This window comes from Apteryx mantelli, chromosome 1 (genome assembly GCF_036417845.1).
Source record: "Apteryx mantelli isolate bAptMan1 chromosome 1, bAptMan1.hap1, whole genome shotgun sequence".
Lineage (NCBI taxonomy): Eukaryota > Metazoa > Chordata > Aves > Apterygiformes > Apterygidae > Apteryx > Apteryx mantelli.
In genome coordinates, this window is record NC_089978.1 from 209509101 (window position 1) to 209534300 (window position 25200).

The window sequence follows — 25200 nt, forward strand, 5'->3', positions numbered from 1 at the left end:
GACATTTCTTTTTTATGCTAAGCAAGACCAATTCTCTCAATAAATTTGGTAAAATAAAGGGAGATTTAGACAGTGACTATTATACCAATCACCAGTGAGATACCCATCTCTATAATTTCTAAGTAAGGAGAGAATTCACAATGAATAGGATGAAAAGCTGGTTTCTGGGTCTGTTAAATCCTAGTTCCCTTTCTTCATATTGAGTGGTTTATTCATAGGTTGTTTCCATCCTCTTTATAGCTGGTTACTTCTGAACCAAATAGCCTACATTCCTGTTATCCATCTGTTCACAGGATGAGAAAACAAAGTCGCTAATTTGCTAAAGTCTTATATCTAGAGGAAGGAAGATTTGTAGTATCTTTTATTGGACCAGCTGTTATAACTGGAAATAATGACAAGGTTTTGGACTCTGAGATCCCTCTGTGAGATATCATTACAGGGCTTCTTGGGTCTTATTTCTAAACATTGTAATATGGAGTGAAATTTCTAGGAATGTCTAGACACTCAGAGGCAAGGAACAGAGCAGCCATAATATCTTCTTTCCTTATGACTAACTACAAGTCATGAGCTCAGCTATATCATGAATTCTTATTTTTTTTAGGGGAAGAATAGGACAGTCTCACACAGTGGCAGTGCTTCTATTCAAAGATTTTCACATGAATAAAATGTATAGACATCCATTCTTCTACCTGATCTCTCAGGGGAAACTCACATTTACCAGTCTTCCTTCTGGCTACTAGTTAAAAAGCCTTGTTTTAGTTATATTTATTTATTTTTAAGAATGCTGTCAGATCCAAATTCTTTTAGGGAACTGTACATAAGAAGCATCCTAGCATTCATTGGATTGCTCCTGAGTGTGCGTGTCAGTCAGATCATCACCTGCATCCCAGTAAAAACGCCTGTGATCATTAACAAAATAAAGGGACAAGAACTGGCTAATGCCTCTTTTGCTTAACAGAAACCTCTACAAAGTGCCTCTGAACTTAAGATGCAAAATATGCAAGTAGAAATGGAGTTTAAACTAGTCTGCAGCAGTTTCAGTAAACACAGGTAACTAGATAAGAACATCTGAGAGTACAGTTAATGAAGATACCCTTCTCATCTTTTTAGTCAATAATACCTCAGTGTGGCAGATAAAAAATAATATCTTTTGATGCTAAGTGTACTAAAAAAGTGGAAGTTTAGAGAATATGAAATGGAAGAGGAAATGTGCCCCTTGGGAAGAACATCCTGAAAAATCCACAAGTGTTGAAGTGTTCTCCCACTGTTGAAAAGCAAGGAAAAAACCCACATAGGAGAGATTATACTTCTTTCAGGCCTTCTTTCAGGCCTATTTGTTCATGAAAAGTTCTCATGTGCTAAAGATTCCCATGAGTAAATAGAATGGGAGTGGTTTAGCTTTGCTCACTAGAGCCTTTGAGAAAAAAAAAGCTTGTCTTTAATCTAGCAGACTCCGGTTAATATGTTTTCCAAAGAAAAAAGTTTAGGGAGAAAATGTGAATGAGAGAATCCTAGCGAACAGAGATTGACTAGTGTGGTGATTACTGCTTTATCAATATAAGTGTGTAGGCTTAAATCTAGACTGGGTATTATGATATCTTCATGAGCTTAGGAACACGAAGTTGTGATCCTAAACAACTGGGGAGAAGGAATGCAGAAAGTTTTCCTGTTGATCTGAGTACATCCTACAGATTTGGTGAAGAGGAATGCCATTGCCCCAGGATATCTTTGACTCAGAGAGAGCTAGGATGACAAAAGTCAAAATCATGGTAGATGCATTAGCAGAGTAAAACTACTGATTGATCAACCAAAGGGACAGGGACAAGCTGATGTGTTATAATCCTACCATCTATCATAACAGGGCTGATGAATGGAAGCAGACTGCCTGGCTCTTCTGTTGGATTGTGCCCTCCTTGAGTCTGCTAGGCAGAGCCAAGACAGAATATGAAAGCACATTAGCTATGTTCATTGTCTTTGTACTACTCAACCCAGTAATGACGACTCCTTTAGCTCAGATCAGATTGCTTTGTGCTGAAGCTGTATGATTCTGGCCTGGATGGTGGCTGGTGGTAAAGGACTGCATTCCCATTAGTCTCTGTAGGACTGGGAAAGAGAATGGGTATAGCAAAGCTCCTCAAGTATGTTTTCTTTAAAATGCTGACATAATGGCATTTTTGTGTATTCTCCATGTAAACCATTTTTAGTTGAACTTATGTGGCTGCATTGCCCTACTATATGAGTTACTGTAGTCTTTTAATGTGAAACAGGAATGAAATAATTACAAAGTAGAACTTGAATGACTAACAAAGTACTTGGTAAAGTTGAACTAAATTTTTCAGTTCAGCTAACCTGTGCTAGAAACAGGAACCCAGAAAGTCAAACTGAGAAGCCTACTTTAGGGCTGCTATTAGTATATAGCTATAATTGAAATAAATCTTCACTATGGGTACTACTCAATGAGCTCTGGAGAACTAGGAGACTGGTGTCCTGTGGAGGAAGAATTATGCTGATGAAAGATAGGGATGCTAATATTTCTTGCCCGTATTGCAGTATTTTCTGGATCAGAATTTGTTGAAAGCTAAATACACAGCATAAAACTAGAACTAGCAAATATTGCAACATCTCAGTCCTATCCATGCTTTAGATTAATAAGTGTTTTCCAAATAAATGGAATAAATATGATCATGTTGCAACGTCCTTTCCAAACCTGCAGATGAGGAGCAGTTTGAATCACCACATATGCTATGCAGTTCCCACTGGTCTCACGCAGCTCAGCTGGAGATGATAATCTGTGACCCCAGTGCTAACATGTCAGTTTTCTTACTTAAATTATTACTTTGACTTCTTGAGTACACCCTATCAATCAGATGAAAATCTACCTGTGTACCTTTTAATAAAGTGTAAATTGTTTAAGAGAAAGGATTACTGCATCTTTAATACTGCCACTAATTGTAAAACTGACACTTCATATTAGCATAGGCTGTTTAAGACCTACTTTGCAATCCAGTAATCAAAATCACTTTACATCCACTGTACCGTGATGATGATATTCTTATAATTTCATTTTAAAATGCTTTTGGTTTCACTGTCACTTCTTATAACTAACAAAACCATTTTGTCATGGCGAGTAACTGTTTCTTCAGTGATGAAAAATACAAAATTATTTGACATTGGTCTATTAAATTGTCCTCTTCTCTCGATATTTATTATCTATTAATGGAAAGGTTTAATTTTATTTAGTAACATAAATTCTTAGACCTTTTCTACGCTGTTGTTTGGGGTAGCAAAAAATGAAAAGAAAACAACAACCTGTATTGTACAGAGAAATTACCTTCCTACAACTCAGTTGCTCATACACCAGGTCAAGGACTAGTTTGAAGGTAATATATAATAATTAGCAATTTCCCAGCACCCTCATGTTTACTAACTGAAGGTAGATATGTCTCAGTGATATAAGGGATGAGGAACTGGTGAACAGAAAGGTCGAGAGCAAACTGAGTGCAGGGAATGTTTGAAACTAGTGCTTCATTTTCTGGGCTCATAGTCCCAAACCCTTGGTCCATATAGAAAAGAAAAGAACACTAGGCTATAATACTTAAGAATACTATATAAATAACACTTTAATAGTACTATATGTTATATTTAATATTTTTTAACTAAATATACACACATATGTGTGTGTGTATATATATATATCTTTTTAAAATACCGTAAATATAATGTGAAAATTGTTTAGACTAGAGATGAGCAAAGATGAGAAAAATTGTTAGAAGCAAAATTTTTTCAGGAAAATACTGATTGAAAAAATTGCAGTAACAATTATGTGAAAAATTTCCTTCAAATTTTAAGAGTGCAACTGTGTAAGCCTTCAGCCAGCAAGCATTGACTAGAAAATTCTGGTTAGCTGTGGCCTATGCCAATGGCTCCTCAGTATAATGCTGTCTGATAAATCTTCCCCACTGCTGATATTTTAAGTCACATTTGAACTGAATACCTGTAGTGATATTTCAGTGGAAATGCACCCTGTGAATATGTATTAAAATGCTTGTCTGTCCCCCAGAGAAAGTTATTCATAAGGCTGCATAAGAAAATGCCCTTATTTTGTGAAGGCTAATAATGCATTATGCTAATACATATGCTATGTACATGTTTCACAGCTGCTGGTGGACTTTGTTTTTTGGTTCTTTTCCAATTTGTCTAACTATTTGGCAGCATAAAAAATTACAGTGCATACTACAGCTAACGGGTCTGAAAAGAACTGAGAAAATTCATGATGCCATGGTCAGGAGAAAAAGCAACACAGGAGATTTTGAAAACAGGAATCTTTGTCTTTCTAGTAAAAGGTGGAACTGTAGTTGTCCAGATTTCACTTTTAATAAGAGCTTATCACTAGTTTATCTCATTCTTCCTACTGGCATTTCTGTGTCACATCACTGGTCTTGGACTACCGCAGTGACTGAAGGACATGGGGAGGAATGATAAATATATCCTAATCACTGTAAAGAAACATTTTATTTTACGGTTTTCTTCAGAGGAAAATAAAACAGAATTTCTATTATACATTTTATAATAAAAGAAATATTATAGCCTTATGATTCCCAGCAGATTTATGTGCCACGCTTGATTGATGTCTGTCTACACAGGTTCTGAGCAAAGTTTGTTATAAGCTGTGTATTCACAATGAGCAGTGTTCAGTATAAAATATAAGTAAAAGAGGATAAGGAGAACTTATTAAAGCAGAAATGCTAAATTCAAGAGAACGAGTTCTGTCAATGACAACTTTTGGAGCTCCAGTTACCGCTACAACAACTGCTGCATAATGACTTCTATAATTTTTTTCATTCACATGAGATTCCTGATCCTCTGTACTATATGCTGGCTCCTATACCTAACTTCCATGGCTATCAACAGAGTCACACTGTCACTTACACTCTTAAGTGTTTTCATATGGAGAAAGTGTATGCCTTTAAGACAACTAAAATTTATAATTGGAGGGGAAAAAGGAAAAAAAACCCCAAACTTGAGCAGGTTTTCTCATCCATTTCTGAGTGTGCCAAAAAAAAGTACAGCAGAAAGATGGGTAAGTTCTCTTTACTGGGGGGAAGTAAGTAAAAAACAAACAAACAAAAAAATGAAAAGGCAGACGGAAGGAGATACCTAGTTGCAGAAAGGAAAAAGAAAGAAAGAAGAAAACAATGTCCCTTCTTTTAAAATTCAGGTAGATATTTTGGGTGATACGATATTCTTCCACTAGTCGTTGGAAATTGTGAGATTTTTAAAGCACACTTTCCGCTATTTTTTGGCCATTTGGAGCTATTGATAGCAGCTGACAGGTGACAACTCTAGCAAGTGACATCTAACAGGTAAGAGCTGACAGGTGACAGCACGTGACAACAAGTCTGCAGGGAGCTATGGCTTACAAAGCCCTGTTGCACACCACTTTTGTACCAATGCATCATTTGATTTGTCTCAAAGCTGTACTGGTAGAATTGCTTCTGAAAAACTGTCTGTCTTCAGTGCCTAAGCAGTAATCCTTAGTAATTCGTATACAGTCATTAAAATTGAAATCTCCCTATCATGCAGGGTCATGCAGGTTCTTCATATGCCTAAGGTGGAAAAACTTTTCTGTAGCATAAAAAAGATCCTCTTTTGTGGTGACTTCATGCTTGGAGCCTCTCTCTTGCTATCTTTAGTTAGGAATGAGTATATCCAGCGGCTAGAGCAAAAGCTTGTGAATCAGGGTCCTGATCATTTTACTGGCTCTGCTTCCAGTCATGTCACTGAACTCGTGCTCCTCACACAACTACGTTGTATGCCACAACGTACTCACCTCCTTGCCAGGGGAGCAGGAGGCTTTGATAAAGCCCTTGTGAGCACTGGCTGCCATGCCATCCTCTGATGAAAGGGTCTGTAGAAATTCAGAGCTACAGCAGTACTAAAATGAACTGTTTAATAACAAAGTCTGACTGTGAGAGAAACAAACTAACACTATCTCTTTTTTCTTTGAGTGTTTCCAGGTCAGGATTGGTCACTTCTTTGCCTTATCTTTAGAAGATGAACTCTTTTTTTTTCAGGTCTTGCCAGGAGATAAGGCAAATTTGCTCTGTGATAAGAAGTACTTAACCCCCCCCCCCAAAAAAAAAAAACAAAGTAGCTGAACTTTTTCTGTACACTTTAAGAGTATGTCTGTAGTGAAGATAACTAACCTGACACAGCCATATGGTGGGAAAAGAAGTTTGCGTTATTTTAAAACTCTCCCTCCCATATACCCAATTTAGATGACAATTTCTTGACTCACTAATAGGTTTCCTGCTTGTTTCTCTCACTTTGGGTAATGTTAGTGGTATGTGGAGAAAAGAAGCAATTAAAGGCTTGATGAATTCAATTTGCTAAAATGTGTGCTGATGGCATCCATGAAACAAAAGTGTCAGAGAGAACAGCGGTGTTTGGTGACAGTTATTTACGACCAAGGGATGCGAACGAATGCAGAAGAGATCTGGCTGGGAACTGTGGATGTAATCAAGGCTTAGAGAAAACATTTGCAGGATAACAGTGTCAGAATGGTTTAAAGCTTTCAGGATTAGCTGGAACATCAGGACATTGCTGGAAATCTGGGACGAATGGTTACTGTAATTTTGCTTTTCATCCCTCATTTTCTTGCTTTGGGCCTAGGAGGGTCCATGATTTTTAGTTCTTAGTTTGGCTAGGTAGAGATCTGTGTACAATTTTGAGTTGCCTCTTGGACAAAACTTGCATGTAATTAAAACATTTAAACACACGTTTTAGCATAATTCTAACCTATAAATTTTGAGCTCTTTCCCTGGCCTAGCATATGCTACTGAATACAGTAGATTATTATCAGTAAAGGACTGGAGTACATGTTGATCAAGAAAGTAACCAGAAAACTTGTAGAAAGCACCTATAAGTAATAATGAATCACTTAATTCTTTTAGTGAATGGAAGGTTCCTTTCTGGTGTAGTATATCTTCTTTTGGCATGACAATCTTTGTACTTGACATCAGATCTATATTCCCACAGTCATACAAAAGGCAAACATGAATTCAGCCTGTTTGCTTCCGTTACTATTTAGGGAAATTCTAGAAATATGGAACTTTTCATATTGGGGGTCAAGATCAAAGAAGACGTCATACCATATATAAAACTATTTCTTAATTGTCTTTTTAAGGTATCCGTTTCAATGTAGAATGTCTGTAATCTGCACTTTTCCATTCTTGTCTTGGTGGCTTTAACCACAAAAGATTCTTCTGCCTCTGCTGAATGGAAAGTGCAGAGTTTTGCTAAAATACTTCACTTATTATAGAAACTACCCATATGGGAAGCAACTATTTGCAAAGGGCTTCCCTTTCCTTAAAGCAGTACATGAAGTCAAGCGTGCTTTCAGCAGAGATGCTGAATTAGATAAAAAAATATTGATAATTACAGGATGGTTTCCTTTTCCTTTAACTTCTCTTTATAGTCCCAGAAGACAGCACTTTGGAAAATTTCAGCTCTGGAAAATCTTTTTATGTATTCATCATTCTAGCCATTAATACACAAAATAGAGAAAAAGTAAGAGTAAGAGTAAGAGCAAGCGTAAGAGTAAGAACAAGAGAAAGAGGAGGAGAAAGAAGGGGAAAGAAGGGAGACTCTACTCAAATCTAGTCCTAATTCTTTCAAAGCTTTTTGGCCTGTTCCACACTGTATCCTGATCCACATTTCAAAGAGTTTCAAAGTTTCAGAAATGATTGTCTTTGCTAGTACATTATGTAAAAACATTGTTTGGGGAACCTTGTTCAATCAAGAATAATTTCTGGAGCAGAGAAAAATACTGCATTAGTATATAATATTTATTGTATTAAAATAGCAGCCAGCATGAGCTATGTGGTGTTCCTAAATACACTGGCAGGTTCAGTTCCCACCTTAAATAAGTTTGTAATTGAAGATCAGGTGCTTTTAAGGGAGGTTGAATGTAAATTCTCAGGTCCCTATTTAGGGGGAATAAGATACTTGGTATTGCTGAAAAACCTCAGCAAGTTATTTAAGTACTGAAATATAAACTTGGGAACTTAATTTCAGCCATCTATTAAAGAAAAAAAGGAAGAAAGGTTTGGACTATGAAAAGTGAGTTTAAAGGTAAGAGTCTTTACTGAATCTCTTGAAGGTACACCTCAAAATTACATTGCTGTGTTGTGCTGTGTAAGGAAAGGTTTGAAAATACTGGACTACACAGGAGTGTAGTACTACTTGTGTACTCTGATATGTCCCAGATATCAGGGATGGCAGAGATCCTGCACAAGTCAGCTGATATTTTCTATCACACCTTTGCAAGGAGAATTCTTCCCCAGAATACTCTGGGGTTATTGCGGCTCTCTTAAGGGCCATGATTGCAGAGAATAGCATATCTAGGAAGTGACAGAGATGGATATGATCAGATTAGGATTTTCTATGCATTTTTACCAATTCACTGCTCCATTGCATGTTTTTCGGGCCCACTTTTTTCATAACATGCAATAGATCTATATCAATCAAACTATACTGCCTATACATCTTATTTGTTCGTTTTCTTTTTTTCCTAAGTGGCACAGCATAATGCATTGTATGGAAAATGTATTTGAACATAGCTGTATGGATTAGTCCAGAGAAGTGTTCCGTATGGAGAGATTAATGTGGAAGAAAATGTTTTTTGAGAGAAATAGAGTCAGCAGTCTAGGGCGAGCCATTGCTGAAGTGGAGCGAATGCTTATTGGTATCATCAGTGGCTGGAAAGGGAGAAACATGAAAGGCTCTGAAGACATGAACTGGATTAATTGTAAAAGGTGGCTGGTAGACCATCAGGAAAGAGAGCTAATGTGGCAAGGTGGGCTGTGGGAAAAATGACCTTAGCAGAGGTAATCTGAAAATCCTGGAGGAACGGGGAGGAGAATGGCTCAGATGGGCAGGAGCTGTCAAAAAGGAGTTCCACTACATGGACCAGGGTGACAGAAGATGGTGGCATTGGCCACAGTGACAAAGAACAGAGGAATCTGAGATGCAATTTAGAGACCATCAGATGATGCAAAATGAACCCTGGTGTTTCTTCAGCGTGGCCAACATGCCAGGGCCGGGGAATCCCAAAGCCAAACAGGAGGTGCCGCTGCTGCAACTAAAGCATAATGACTAAGGCACTAAGGAATAGCTGCACTGACTCAAGGTTTGGGACAATAACGCATTCAGATGATACCTGTGCAAACTGGAGAAAAGTGTCCCTTCTAGATCATGGAAGTTTAGGTTTATCTCTATGTCTAATTGACATAGAGAGGCTAATAGAAGAATTAGAGGGCTAATCAGAATTAGCAGTAGGGAAATATTTTTTGTCTAATTTATGAAGTAATTTGACTTATAGAATAAAGAAATTTATAAAATGAAATGAAAGGTGGTATGTGCAAACAATAACCACTACGAAAAAGCTCTTAATAAAAAATAAACTATTTTGAAATTCTGATCTCAGTAAGCATGAAACTCTGGATGATTTAAAACACAACACTTTTAGCTAAAATGTTCACTATAGTAAGGAGTAAATGAGTTTGATCCATTTTACCCTTGCTAAGGAAAATATGTGGTATACTCCTTAAAAACATGAAAAATAAAATTAAGAGTGGAGTCCTGAAAGCCCAGTATTGTTTTGTATAGCTCTTCAAATAGTACTTGCTAGTAGTATAGTTTTTTTTTTTTAATCACTAAGGACAATGTCAAAGTACTTTTTATAAAACCAAACAAATCTAGAGTTTCTTTTATAAACCTCACTTTAAAGTGAGAGTAAGTGGAACAATTTCATATTAAATTCATATCCTCTTGTTGACTGTGAAAAAGAACAGCACAGCAAAATATATTGCCACATTTACTGTTCTTCACTAGGGATTTAAGAGTCAAAATGAGGAGGGGGTAATATCAGGAAACAAAACTGTGAAAGACAGACTTTAAAATCTAGGCAAGATCTAGGAAAATGTATTAAGAGTGGAATTTTGAATAATTTATAATGCCTCTATTAACTGGGTTCATAGTTGGCTTGCTTTAAATTACAAAAGATAATTATGGAAAATTATGTCTGCTGTGACACATTCATAGGCAAAAGCTTAAAATATTAAATGCTCAGCAGGGTGAACAGGGCTTTCACTTACGCCTACTTTCATAAATAGCTCTTGATTTCTCATACAGCTCATACGGGTCAGGTTTTCGTGGATCAAAGGCCTCTGTTGAATCAGGAAATGAACTCCTGTGAAGGGTGGGTGGATAGGGAATATTCTGTGGTATAGCTGGAGCAGACAAACTTGTTTGAGGGCTGCCTTGATTCTCCCATCTTTCCATCATCTGGAATAAAAACATACAGAGAATAAAGATGAAGTTTTGCAAAAAACTATGACTACTGCAATCACACCAAAGACAGCGATTTCAGTTAAAGGCAAATACATATTTTGTAAAAATTATCAAATCCTTCTGCTGTCATTTGAGATGAAAGGTGTGTGTGTTGTGTTGCTTTTAAAATTACTTGGTTAAATTTACTTATTAACTTGTTTGTCATGAGAAGATATGATATTTCTCATATAATATGATCCCATGTGGTTTAGGACCCAGCATAATACCTGAATCATGTTGAATATCTCTTACAGAATGCTCTGAGTTTTTGGAAGATATTCTGCTAAAGGCAAAATCTGTGTGACTATGAAGATATATTATCAGATTCATCAAAATACATAAACTGAAATACTGATAACAAAAAAGCGTATATAGACTGTGTAGCTCTATCTTATGAGAATGCATGACAATAGCTATCTGCAAAGGGAGAAGTACATAGATTTCTGTAACTGCAAACAAAGTTTACAACATCTATTGAAGAAAAAGAAAACAAAGAGAAAATTATTACAGCAGCTACTTGAGCATCCAATGATAATCAAATGTTAAATGATAAAATGCAGAACATAGTGAGAGAAAGTGGGCATTAATCTCTTTATTGATATAGTCTTTTTCACTTCTTATGGTTTCTTTCTTATGTCAAATATTACATCATGGTCATCCAACCAAACACCCAAGCACAGGAGATAAGCTTTTCAACTCTTCCAGACCATTTAGAGAAGCAAGAAGTACACAGCAATGTATTGTCTATGCACCAAAGCCACCTCAATCCATGTCTCCTCCAAGACCATCTTTACTGGTCTCACATCAATCCAGAGGGAAGATAGTATGATACACTATGTAGGTAAAAGAAGACTTGGGGATCTGCATTTTTCTTTCCAAAGGAGTTGGCTACTAATATTCATTGCATTAGCAAATGCATTTGAAGAGGCTAAGTTAAACAAAACACAAATATTTATTCCAGGAAATGAATATTTGTTTTATCCTCTGACCCCTCCTAAAGCAAATGGTTGGAAAGCCTCCAGACCTGTGTGTTCTCTATGTGACCAACCAACAAACCCCTACAGTGGAAGAGGCTCAGAGGAGATGGGCAAGGGCAAGGTGCCCATGAAGCTCAGGAATAATGCAGGATGTGAACCACAGCTGTTGCACAGAGAACTGACTTTATCTCAACACAAAGGGGACCAGAGGGTGACCTTTGTTTTAGATAAGCAGCTGGATCAACTGCTGTAAATGTTTCTTCCTGAGTTTATCAAAATGTGAACGTCTCCCTGAGTTAGCCAGACCAGCATGGGGGAAGTGTATATGTGGCTCAGCCCAGCATAGAGTATAAAACCTGAACAACTAACAAAAAAATTTCGAAGAGAGCAACGGGATTGAGCTGGCTTCAACCCATGTATTCCTTCCTGGCAACAGGAGGCCCAACGTTGTGACGGTGAGCATATTATAGAGACCAGTAATGGAAATCACACTGGTATTGTGATTGAACTGTATATTGCAATTGCTATATTTTGCTAAGTGTATACACTTGTATTGTGATTTCAGTATATTGCTGTATTACTCTGCTAAATCAAAAATCCCATGTTACCCTTAAATACCTTCAAAGTAAACTTTTATATTAAATATTACACTGTCCATGTGTGGAATATTAAAAGAACCTGGTCAGAGAATACTGGACTCTGATACTCTAACTTAATCCAATAATCAGTTAATTCCATAAAAAATTACTCTCAGAAACTGAAATCTAATGCAACACCACGTAATTCTAGTGTTGTATCAGCAGTGCCTTATCAAAGATGACTGCAGGTTTACAGCAAATTTGCTCTACAAATTCTGTGATTATCCTTTGTCTTTACTTCCTCCATTTCCGAATGTGTTTAGCTCAGCAGGTAGGCTTTGCTTTGTATTCTGATGATTAGCAGCAGCATGCCTTTTCACCCCAAGTATGTGTGGAATACAGCTGTTTTAGAGTCCTTCTGGTGAACATGTCCAGTAACTATCACTCTGCATGACCCAAATAATCTGAGACTGTTAGCTTCATACTTCAAGATAAACAAAATCTGGATATTGGCCATTAGCTAGTTGTTGTCTACTTTACACAGAGTAGTGTTATACTTCAAGCTATGCTAATTTTCAGGATTCTTGCTGTGAGTATGGTTGGTTCATTAGAAACAATGAAGAAAAGAAAGATCTGGGTGTCTCAGTCAATCACAGGATGACTCTGAGCCAACAGTATGGATCAGGTAGGAGATCTAAGTTGAGAAAAGGAGGTATTAATGTTGTGAAGTGTTAATGATGAGGATCTGGAATAGCGTATTCAACTCTGGCCAGCGTTGTTCAAGAAAGTCACATATATAATGTGTCAGGTATAGGAAATAGCTACTAGGATGTGATAGAAGAGGACACTATGAGTATGTATATCCTGGACAATAAAGTGCCCTGTGGAGATACCTGAGCTCTCAATGAACTAGCCTAAATACCCTTTACAGCAAGGTAAATTTCTCAACTCTGTTGGATAAATTAGCCTATGTGGCAAGCCACATGAAAATCTCAATAATATTTCTGGTAGTGCTTCTAGCTCTAAAGGAATTACCTCAGGTGTATATACATATGGTAAATCATTGCACCATGAATGCGTAAATTCAAAGGGTTCCAGAAACAAACCTGAATACGACCACTATGTCTAAGCAGGAAAGGAGAACTGGGGTCAATACAAGTTCCTTATGATCAGGGAAAATAATGATCACTGCAGAATTAAGTTTAGGTTTTGCCTTCAGTGAGGATTCTAAAAAAGAACAGAAGTCAGTAAAACCAAACTATCTACCTTAACAGTATAAAGCAGAAAGACAAGTGGGGCCCTATCTATCTAGAAGCAAATATGTTTCCTAATTTCTTGGAGAGTAGCAGAGAAATAGAATGCTTACCTCTTTCAAAATGTGAAACTGAATAAAATTAAACCATTTAAAGAAGGTTTTGAAAAGAGAAGGGAAAATTCTTGTCCCTCCTCGCAGAAGGACAAGAAACTGGAGACCAATTGCTCAAGCCCTGCTGGGTACAATATGTCTAACTCTTGCATGCTGGTTAGCTCTAAATCTCTAAGTGTGAAGTTAGAAACTGAGCATAACCTGTGGGGAATACTGTTAACATAAAGTTACATAAACAAAGGGGAAATATATCTCCCAAACCCATACCAATTAGTTAAATTTTTATGCAATGTTTTGGAACGTAAGGTACCATAATGCTAGGTCACAGACAAAGACACTCCTGGAAATCAGTAAGAATGATATTGAGTGCAGTGCATCAAATCTAAGTTGGGTAAAGAAGGTTTGGTAGCATTGCTCAAGCTCAGTTTGCACTGATTATATTATATTAATTATATAATATATAAATATAATATATATATTTCTACATATGTACACTATATATGTAGAAATCACATGAAGTTTCTGGAAGCCCAGATTAGTAGGGGATGCTGAGCACACCAAGACGCAGAGTGCTCCACCCCTGAGCTTCTCCCTCATGGAGAGGAGCTCCTCTCTTCTCGTCTTCCAGTCAACATGGTCCCCTTTTTGCTCTAAAGGAGAACGGTGGATGCTTCTCCCCTACGTGGCCAGTGAGGCAAGGGGCAGTGGCGGTGCCTTCCAGTACTCACCCAAGCAGAAAGGGAATCTGGTTTTGGGCCATCAGCAGTGTTTCTTTCCTGTCATGCACATGCAGTGCTGTGGTGTTAGGAAGGCTTGTTACACCTCCTGGTGCTGGCCTTACCACTTCAGACAGGCTGCTGGTAGTGTGTTGATGGCACCCAGTTTCAATCTTTTATTCCCATCAAGAGCACTAGAAATGTATGTCTCATTATTTCTCTAAATAAAGGACTGACTGACAGAGGAATGCACACTAACTTAATCTGGTTCATCATTTGTCCACTGTCATGTTGAGACCACTCAGACCCCCCAAATAATAGTCTAGTTGTGTGTGGTTAGCCTGCATGCAGGTACAGTATCAACGCACTGTGGTGTTACCTTATTCTGTGAGCACTGGTTTGCTTAAAGTCCTTAGACTATGGTATGAAGAACTGTGTCATTCAGAACAGTTGTTCCTCTAGATTCTGATTATTGGCAAGTGCTACCTGATTATGAACTAGATGTTTATATATCAAAACACTATGGAAAATCATTAAGAACATGCTGATATATATACAGCTGATATGTACATAAAAAAGATGAACACTGACAGTGGGAGATCTTTGGATTTGGATCTTTAACAAGTAAGTTTCAAGTTCTCTATTTCCTCATTGCAAAATAAATGCATTAACTTTTAACAGAGGGTAAAAGTTGAATTTCCCAACCAGACAGGAACCTTGAACTGGTGAGAAGAGGGTAGCCCTTAATTGATAGATTTATTTGCACAGAAGCCTACAGATGTTCTGCTATTTTGATCAATAAACAAACTTATGTCACAGTATTTATGCCAACATATTGCATCCATCCTTTAGCATTTTACACCAAAACCAGTGCAATCTAATGGAATTGTATCAACTGCTTAATTAACTACTATTTGTATTTCACAGGCTACAAAAATTATTGTTGCATCCATTAAATATGCCTAATAATTGATGATCTAATATGAAAGGATGTGAAGTTGTCCAGCATAAAAAAGCCCCAAAATGAAAATTGTAAAGCTATAGATCCGTTAAGAAATACTGCTATTGTTATTCCAATTGCTTTTAGAAACCTCCAGGCAGAGTCAGGACCCTCTTCTCCTCTACATACCTCACATGAGAGATAGGCACTACCCTAAGGGCTTTACAATCTAAATAGACAAGCCATATTAAAAGTAAAAAAAGAGAGCCAAAAATTATGTCTTACAACTTCTTTTTACACTGGGAGTATTGTCACAACTTTAAAAAATGACTTAATATGGCACCGACAAATACAGTTATTGCTTACAGTCTTCATAATTTCACCACAACTTCATTGCACAAAGACTAACCCCAGAAGGTATTTTTATCCAAGCCAATATCCTCAAAATAGTAATTATGATGAAGATTTCCACATATCTTCAAGACCAACTAAAATTCTAACATTGAATCGGTGTTTACTTATAATAACTGATATTCATCAGGTAATCATTTGCAGGATACTGTCACTTTTCTAGCTTTTGAAGGTTTAAGCATGCTACTATGTTAATGAAATGTATCTGATAAAACATTTTTCATGGAAATAAATGCTTTTAAAACAGGACATGAGTTAGTTAATATCTTGAGGTTAAATGTCAGAATCATAGAACAGCAGAAAGGTTGGCTGGAAGGGACCTCTGTCCCTCCCACTTGAAGTGGGACTATTTCCAACTCTGGATCTGCTAATGTAAGAACGAATAATGATCACTTTCAAGATGTTAAGCTCGATCCAGTTGTAAAACAGAAAAAGTTTATGTTATCCATTGCAAGGAGAAGAAATTGGTATTTCCCAACTAGATTGGCCTCACCGTTGTGGTTTTCTGATGCCTTCTCCTCCAGACTGCTTGTTTATCACTCCTCATTTTTGAGCCACTGCCTTTTTGGTCCTTGCCACTCATTTTAACAGCCTGGTTGTTCCCTTCTCCAGGCCACCACTGGCACTGCACACCACTGTAGATCCCAGCAGCATGGGCACAGAGCGCAACTTAACAGGTCTGCAGAGCTTATTAGTGTGGCCACCCCTGATGCTGTGTCTCACCTAGCATTGGGGCACTGCTGAGAGGTGTCTCACTAGCTGGGAACAGCTGGGTTAGATGAAGGTCTACAGAAATTTGCTTTGAATGCTAGTCATCGTATGAACTCAATGAGTATAATTTTGAAAGGGAACTTACAGGCTTTGGAGTTTTCCATGGAGAAAAGAAACCTGAAATAAACAAAAAATAACGTTAGCAGCTTTTTATGATGCATAAAAGGTGGAGGCTTAGAGAAGTCTGTGTTTCCGTCCTCATTCAAGTCTGAAGATACATTGACATATATGAAAATTCTATACACACAAGGGGTGAAAATACAACCCACGACGTAGAATTTCTAAGAAAAAAATGCAAATATATATACGCAAATATATATATATATGCAAGTGGAATTATTGAGATCGTTGCCTTTCTTTACAAACAGCATGGGTTTAGGTTGAAATTAAAAGAACTAAACTAAAGGACTAAAAAAAGTTGCCTTAGTGGACATTGGATAAGATACCAAATGACCTATTATTGTTGTATCGAATACAGTAGTAACTTTAAGAAAAAGCAATTCAAAATATCCCTCGCAAACCTAGTAATCCAAGAGAATTTTTAGAAAGAAAGCCTGGAGCAAAATAACTGCTTAATAGTAAAAAAACTGTTTTACCAAAGTAAGATTAAAAGCTAATGACAGAGTTCATTTTGTAGAAACAAAAATGGGTCTTAAATTGAGACCTCCAAGAGGAAGGCTGCTCTTTCATTAAAAAAAAAAAAAAAAAAAGAATTAAGCATAATACCAGCTTAACTATTTCTTTTTCTAAGGTGAGCAAAGAATCACAGAATCACAGAATCACAGAATCACAGAATCGCTGAGGTTGGAAGGCACCTCTGGAGATCATCTAGTCCAACCCCCCTGCTCAAGCAGGGTCACCTAGAGCACGTTGCACAGGACCATGTCCAGATGGCTTTTGAATATCTCCAGAGAAGGAGACTCCACAGCCTCTCTGGGCAACCTGTTTCAGTGCTCTGTTCCAGTCTCCAGTGCTCTGTCACCCTCACAGTGAAAAAGTATTTCCTCATGTTCAGATGGAATTGTCTGTTTTCAGAAATATGAGAAAAATAAATAAAATCATGAGAGCACTAGGGAAAGTATCTTTCTACAGATAAATCACAACAGGAATTATATCTGAACACAGTATTTAAGGTTCTTAGAATTCTGTGATTAAGAGGTTATTTTTTTTCTGCCATGATATCTGATTCATTTTGACTCTAAATATCTTGGAGTGAAAAAGCACTCGAGTCTTCTGCAAAGAAACACTGACCGCTTTGCAACTCTGATGTATAAGCTGATAGTGCTTTTAAACAAAAAGTATATCATGAAAAGTGATTCTGGATAGGATAGATTCTGGAGTACAGCTTTCAGTTTCTGTAGAGTACTAGTACTGTGCTAATATTGCTTGACCTTCTTATCAACTCACATCAGGCACCAGTGCTGGATAAGCTCTTATTACCTCCCATCCCACTTCCAAATTTCCACTTCTCCCCGCCAGACTTCCAAACCCCTAGTGTCCAACTTCTTGTGGAATCTTCTATAAAAACCTAAGTAGCTAAAAATATACATATATATATATAAAAAAAAAAATATAAAAATATTAAACACCCCCCCCCACAGTGACACATACATTTTTGAAATCTGAAATTATAAAAGCCATCTTCTCAAGTAGAACCATCTAAAAATACTTAATGAAGGCCTATTTCTCCCACTAGTGGCTTTCTGCTCACACACTTGCCCGACAGCCATCCCTATTTGTAATAGCTTCCCAGGGCAAGCTGTGGAGTCCCACTGCTTTCTATTCATTTTAAATAAACCTTTATTAACACTGCTGCTACAGGCAGTAGCACATGTCTGAATTAGTCGTTGGAAAGGAGAGCAAGATTACTGACTTCTATCAAAGAGCAAACACCACCAAGACAGATGCTAGCAGGGAAATACTATGGTCACCACCTACAGTGTAATGTAATGTGTAACCACATCAAAACAAAATATGTAGCCTGAGATGCTTCTCCAAAGCTAGTTTTGAGCATATAATAATTTTTTTAAAGGTTGACCACTTAAACTGTTCTAAGGCACAGCAGCTGGTGGCCACCATTTTTATAGAAGTTTTATTGTTTCATTTAAAAAAATTAAGCTAATGTATAGTAACAGCCATATGCTTTTTAAAAATTGGAGTGCGTTTTCTCATAAAGCAGTGTTAAAAAAAAATAATTTTTGACTGTTTTTTACCATATTTACCACCTTTCAAAATGAGCTTTCCACCAGCACCCTGGAAATCTGAGCTGTGACATTTTCTATGTTGTAAGTTCACTACAGAACACCAGTAACAGAAAACAGATTTTGAATTAAACTCTCTTTGGAAAAAAAAATTCTTTTTTTTTTCTTTTTTCAGACCAAGACAAATTCCAGCTTCAGTCTATTGTACTTCTCCTTTTTGATGAAGATATCCTATAACAAAAAACAAATCAAATCACACACATTTTAGGCATTTCTTTTTATATACAAATTTAAGGTTTTGTCATAAAATATGCTTACAGATTTCACATACCTTACATTGCTGCCTGTATTTATTGTTAAAAGTTTGGTTTGCTAAAAGCAGCTTCTCAGATAGAATTTATAGCATTTGCAAGATAGCACCCTGATTTGTTTCTTTTTTGCAGTAAAAATCCTGAATTTGGCATAATACATAATGTCAATAATAACGGAAATCACCCTTTGGTTATTAGTCTGCTGCTGTGTATGTGTTTTCTGGCTGAATTTACATTTCCATTATTCTTTTCCAGCCACTACAGAAAGCAATTTCCTCACTATTTAGTATTGATTCTTGGAAAAGTTCTAAAGACACTGTAAAGTCACAAGCAACTAATGTAGGTGTTCCCACATCACAAAACCTTTAATCATGTTTGTCTTTGGGGGAAGACGCGTATATATAATTAAACTGAAGCCCAGGAACGCTTGTAATTTCTGCAAGTGACTACATGTAATAATGCTGCAGGGAGAAACTTAACGGTGTCAAAGATAAGACCTTTTTATACAAAGCAATGCTCAGGGTACGTCATCTTCCCGCGCATCACTTGTCTCTCTGATGATACAGCAAGTGTTTTGTCTATTAGCGTTTGCTGGGCTTCTTGTTTTTTTTCTGTGATATAAAAGCCTTGCTGCACATATATTTCCTGAGCCAAGCTGTCCCAAGCACCATGCAGACCTTTCTCCCACAGACACTTAGCAGTAAATGAACAGATGGTTGATGAGCACTCCCAGAGCATTAACTGACTCCACGGGCATCTTTTCCAAGTCCATGTGACAACACTTTACTTCAGCAAAAGTTTTCCTTTCTCGAAAAGCCATAAATATTCTGTCTCAGTAGATTTTTTTTCTGTGCTTTTTCTTTCTCTTACTGGGATCCCTGAGATGTTTATTAGCTGCTACACTGGGCCCCCACTCCAGAAGTGCCAAGCCCCCATTAACTTCAAATGGGAGGGGGAGAGTACAACACCTCTGAGAGCTCAGACTCGCTGTGTACACAGGCAGCAGGATGCAGGGAATAATTTCTTACCATTCATGTGACATCTGGCTCCTCCTTCTATATATTTACATTTTGTTGATCTATGCTAGGCAAGTTTGAATTAGGTACACAGAATTCAATCTGCATTTGGTTCATTCATCAAGAAGCAAACTATCCTCCAGCTAAAATTTTAAAAATACTTCTGTGAGAAAAAAATGGTGTCTTGTGTAAGTAGAACAAGGATAAAATATTCATTCAATTATTCTTCAGATATCTTCTCCTTTTCAGGAAAACAAACCCAGTCAAGGAGAATGAGCAAATTTAATTAATTTATACATTGTAGCAAACAAAATCTAAAAGGAGACAATGAGTTAAAATAGATGGAAATAATAATTACTATGAACAAAAGCAGTTGATAAGAAGTTTGAAATGATCATGCCATATTTAAAATATAAGATGATGTGTGGGGAATAGTATTTACTAATTCACTTTCTAATAAAATCTATCATTACCCACACAATATTTTTCCAAAGGTCCTTCCTTTTCAAACAGCTTTAAGTATGAAGCTCTCACTCTAACAACAACAATGAAGTGATTTACCTTGGAATTAAGAGTAGGTGTAAGCAGACTGGGAGCTCTAGCTCTTCAAGCATAGTTAGCTAGTCCTGTCGTCAGTCGTCCTCCAGAGTGACAGAGCCATGCCGTGGAGGATCCGTTCGGTCTTTGGCTGGGATAGCACCCCATGTAGTGGTCCAAAATCAACATGGCCCACATGGGGGTGAGACGAATGCGGCATCATGTTTGACTGGGCCCACAACGTTATGTACGGTTACAGCCAGCTTCACTTGTGGCTAGACACCAGCATGGCAAGGCAAGTAACTGATGTAACACTGTGCTGTGCTGAGATGAAGGTTGGTGGCAGCCATCAGTTATATCAAATGCAGGTTCAGATTAACAAAACCAAGAAATACATCTGTCCCCTTTAGGGATATTTATATATGCCCAGATGTTATTAATCAGTTTTGCCTGAAAGTGACTCTCAGTGATAGAGTGATCCTCAACAGTTGCTTGTGGTGGCATTTTGCTTTATGCTCCACTACTCCATTGCTCCTGAACTCAGCACAAGTGAGACAGGGCTATCACAGTGCTAATCCAAATCAGTGCTGTTTTTCACTCTCTTTGGCTTATTGCACCCGTGAAAATTGACTCTGAAGAACTACCAACACATTTCCTGCCCATGGAGAATCACTTTATGAAGGTGTAATGGAGAGAGCAGGTAGAGTCCACCAGGTCAGTGGAGTTCTTAGACCCAATCGTGGTAGTGCCTTCTGCAGCTATTCTCTTCTCCAGATGATTTAGATGATCATGAGTCCAATTCTATATTTATTTTCCTCAAACTTTCACATTTCTTGATGGGTAGCATAAAGTGCAAGATTGTGAAGGTTATCAGAGATGATGTGGAGGCAGAGGAATACCTTGGAAAATTAAAACTGATCTCATCTCAGTGCGGTCTATAGAACTGATACAAAAACTTAATTGACTGTGAGATCAGATACTGAATCAATATTCTTTTTTTTATATTTAGGAACACTTTTTCTGCTGCTCATGAAATTCCACTGACCTAGCCTTCTCCAGTAGCAATTTTTCAATAATATTCAGATTTTCATAAATAATTAGAAAAAGGATGAGCTATTCAAAGTCATGAATGGTAGAAGTACTTGATGTTCAAGCTAGGGCCCTAACTGGTCACCTGTGTCTATAATTTCCTCCAAAATACAACAGAGGATCTCTAGCTACCAGTAGGATTTCGCTTTCATGAATAGCAAAGAGTCTTTGTTAGCAAGAATACAGCCATCAGAAAAGGTCAGAAGCAGGCATAGTAATGAGTTAATTTACATTTTAATGGACATGCAGCTATTTATTTGGCTTGGCTCCTACAGCTCTCTGAATTGCTTATCTGTGAGAGATTTAAAACCATTTATGATTTTTTTTTAAAAATTACTAGATATCATCTCCTTCCAATTAATCTAGATGTGAAGCAGAGAATTTCTGGACCACAGCTAAAATAGCACAGGGGCAAATTCAGCATCCTCAGTGACAGTTTTTTTGATGCTTAAATGTAGTAGAGGTAGGAAAAATAATAATAATAAAAAAACAGTTTCTGGAAATGAGAAATATATTTTTGGAACAAGTAGCTTTTTATGTGGTCAACAGAACAGATTTTTGTCCACAGACAAAGTTTGGTATTAAACACTTTTAGCATGTCTCATTGAGTGATACTTTTAACTTTTATAAGAACTTCCTTCTCTTTTCTGGAATCTATTATCAGAAGAGTGTTACACAGTACTGTTTTATTTCCTTGTTGACCCTGAAGGTCATAGCAAACCATGTTTTCTGAACGATAGCCATGCCTGAGAATAGGAAAATGCTGCTATAGTACAATTCAGAAAAGATTTTACTGGGACAACTTGACCTGAAATACAAAAAGAAATCTTGTAGAATAGAAAGACTCCTGCCTCTTGTCTTTTATTACAAAAGATCCTACTAAAAGTGCAAATCCTTAGGTTTATATCCAGGTTTATGGTTTGCAATTGCAAGCAGTACTGGATAAACAGTTATTTTCCTTACTGTGGTGTAATGTGTAATGTGTAATGTACATACTTTCGGTAAACACTAACCCAGTTAGCTAAAGTCTTTATGATTAGGCACTAACACATGGAGACTGGAAAAAGAGATCTCAGAAGCCTGCCCACTGCAGGTTGTAAGTACTACTGACATCTTGAAAAGGTCAGGAGTATTTTTCTGTACATACAAGAAAAAGAACCTTTTGCTTGGCGGAAAGACATTTGCTCTGAAGAATCTCCTGTTTTGCTCATGTATGCTATCCAGTAAATGCCGCCAGTTCTCATGTCCAGGCTAGGGATTACACTCTGTCCCATACTGTTCTAATATTGCAAGAGCTAGCAAAGATAATAACGCACCTTCTTTGGCAAACATTTTGTGACAAGTAACTCTCCCAGAGCATAGCAGATACAGTAAGGTGAAAAGATTAGTATATGTCACACACTGGATCAGCAATGTAATTTATAAATAAAATGAATCCTCAGAGTCCTAACAGCTCACAACCTGCTTCTGGAATGGCCTGTGAGTGTTACCAAACTCAAAGACTTACTAAGCTAAGAATGTTTGATGACTCAGCTGGACTTTAGCAAAAGCTAATTTAAGTTGCACAATTAACGTTTCAGGAATATTGCATTGTATGTTCAGAGCCCTCTGACAGGCAGAAACTGTGCCTAACTATGCCAGTGTGTCTGCTCTTTCATGTGTTTAGTATCTGCTCCCATTTAAGCTTTTACAGTTTCTAAGCACATTAGAGAAATCTCAGTTTACGTTATGGCATGTCACTTTGATGAATATCAAGGCATGTTCCCAATATTTTCTGCTAAAATGCAGAGGGAGCATAAGCTGTTTGTACACAGTGTCCTAAAGTCCTTTTCATGAAAATATACTCAGAAGAGAAGTCTTAAGCAAATGTAAAAAAAAAAAAATAGAGCAATTCAGTAAGAAATCCATTCATTTGCTTATTTGTGAGCTTCATATTGAGGCATAGATGGAAAGGAGTCACCAGATGCTTACTATTGACATCTATACTACCAGTCCCTCCTCTTCTCAATTTCTTCATCACATCCATGTTTCCTCCCAGCCATCTTCTTCATCAAATACCTGTTGCCAGACTCCCACAGACTTCTCTCCCTTGCTCCCAGGACTTTCTTCTCTGTGTCCTGATTCTGATTTGAAAAACAGCTAATCCTATTCCTGAAACAGTGATCAGAAAAATCCATGGGTATTCCTAATAAAGGAATAGAAATGGATAAATGTAGGGAGCTGCTTCTGCACTCTGTGACTATTCCCCAATGGAAACTGTAGAATGCAGTGCTCTGTTTGAAAGGGAGACAGAAAAACAGCACAGCAGAAATAGTGATGAAATGTGCAGCTAAGGTTGGACAGCCAAGAACTGAGTCTAACGAGTTTTTTAGCTAACCAAACACAGGTCGAGTTGAATAACTGGACTCTGTTGATTGGACTGAATAGATTTCTAGACATCAGCTCAGTTGCATCACCATCTAGTGTCTTTTGGGTTGCCATATGTATCCTCTTGGGGCTGCCAGATGGGACAGAGGACCGATAGGTGGGAGGTGAGATGGAATCCAAGTAGCATGCCTTGAGATGCCTTAAATATAGGCATCTCAAGTAGCATGAGATGCCTATATTTAAGCAACCTTCTCAAGCTTCCATCAGCTACAATATGTGCATTGAAACCTGGGACAAATTTAGACACTCACATGCAGACACCTAAATTTAGACATCTTAGTATGAGAATTAGGGACTTAACTTGGATGCACAACCATAGGTCTAATACCATGTTTAAGGTCTGATACCATATCTTATGTTATCTCAGAAATGGGTGCTGGTCTGGCAGATATGACACAGGATCTATGAGAGACTTCAGACCTTCAGTTGTCATCCTCAACAATCTTGAATCTCCCATAGACTCTGCCACCCCAGTGGAGATTTTTCGATACTGCAGTGCATCTCAGAGGGCCCTGGATGTCTTTTAGTGAGCCACTGAACTGAGATCAGAGTTTCACTCCTGATTTCTCTGAGTTTGGGAGCACTAGACAAAAGTACATCATAGAGCAACAAATAAATTAAATCACACAGTCTGAGAGAGACTGCTAGTTTTACCTGGCTGCCCTTCTGTCATTATTGAATTACATTACAGTAACTTCAGAATCTTGTGTTTAATACTCATTAAGCTGTCAACATGCTTCTGATTTTTATTGATTTGCCTTTGAAATCTCTTCTGTGACAATGGGAAGTGTCAGGAGCTCAGGTGTGTTAACTATAATTGTCTCATTTTCATAACACATGGCTGAGTGATAAGCACTGATGGTAACATAATGAAAAGGTAATCATGCTACTGGGCCACAATGGTGGTAGCTGAAATAAGCAATAACATGCTTATTTGAATCTTCAGATCCAACTGTTATTCAAAGCAATAATTTCTTTTTGCTTTCTTGCTCCTTCATGCCAGCCTGATAGACCAGTTCAGTCCTGGTTACAGGGATTCGGGTAGAACAGAGGGTGGACAAACAGTGGGAGACTGTGAAAGAAAAGGGTAGCAGTAGAAAGAATGATAATCACAAGATTCAGATTTTACATGGTTGAGTCTTAACTGTGAAGGTATGTCATTTAGTGTAGGAAAGCGAAATATTTGGCAAGAGATGTTAGTGGAAAGCTTATGTCTAAGTATTTATCTAAACCAGTAACAAAACTGTGAAGAGATCACTGAACTCCTAAACTCCCAGTTCCCTGAATGAACCTTTAGGTAACTTCCTTTTCTTTGAGCTAGTGAAGATTTGATACTGTTCACACTGGTACGTACCTAGTAGAGACAAACCTCTTTGCTTTCACGTTCACCCAGTCAGGAGGTAATTCTCAGTATTTGACTTATGTAGCAAAAAGAATAAAGTTGAGTTTAGTAAAAGCTTTGCAGAGA

At 37.5% G+C, this 25200-nt stretch overlaps 1 protein-coding gene across 3 annotated transcripts in view; it reads right to left on the minus strand.

Moving 5' to 3' along the window:
• Nucleotides 1-25200, minus strand: part of MAGI2 (membrane associated guanylate kinase, WW and PDZ domain containing 2) — a 781658-nt gene that overhangs the window by 83645 nt on the left and 672813 nt on the right. For 2 of the 3 annotated variants that reach the window (XM_067316827.1, XM_067316829.1), the window contains 2 exons: nt 16237-16268; nt 10158-10347 (listed from right to left, as the gene is read on the minus strand). The exons of the other annotated variant lie outside the window; for it this stretch is intronic. In XM_067316827.1, the coding sequence (XP_067172928.1) occupies nt 10158-10347; nt 16237-16268 (222 nt within the window). The remainder of the gene's footprint in view (nt 1-10157; nt 10348-16236; nt 16269-25200) is intronic. 3 annotated transcript variants of the gene reach the window in all.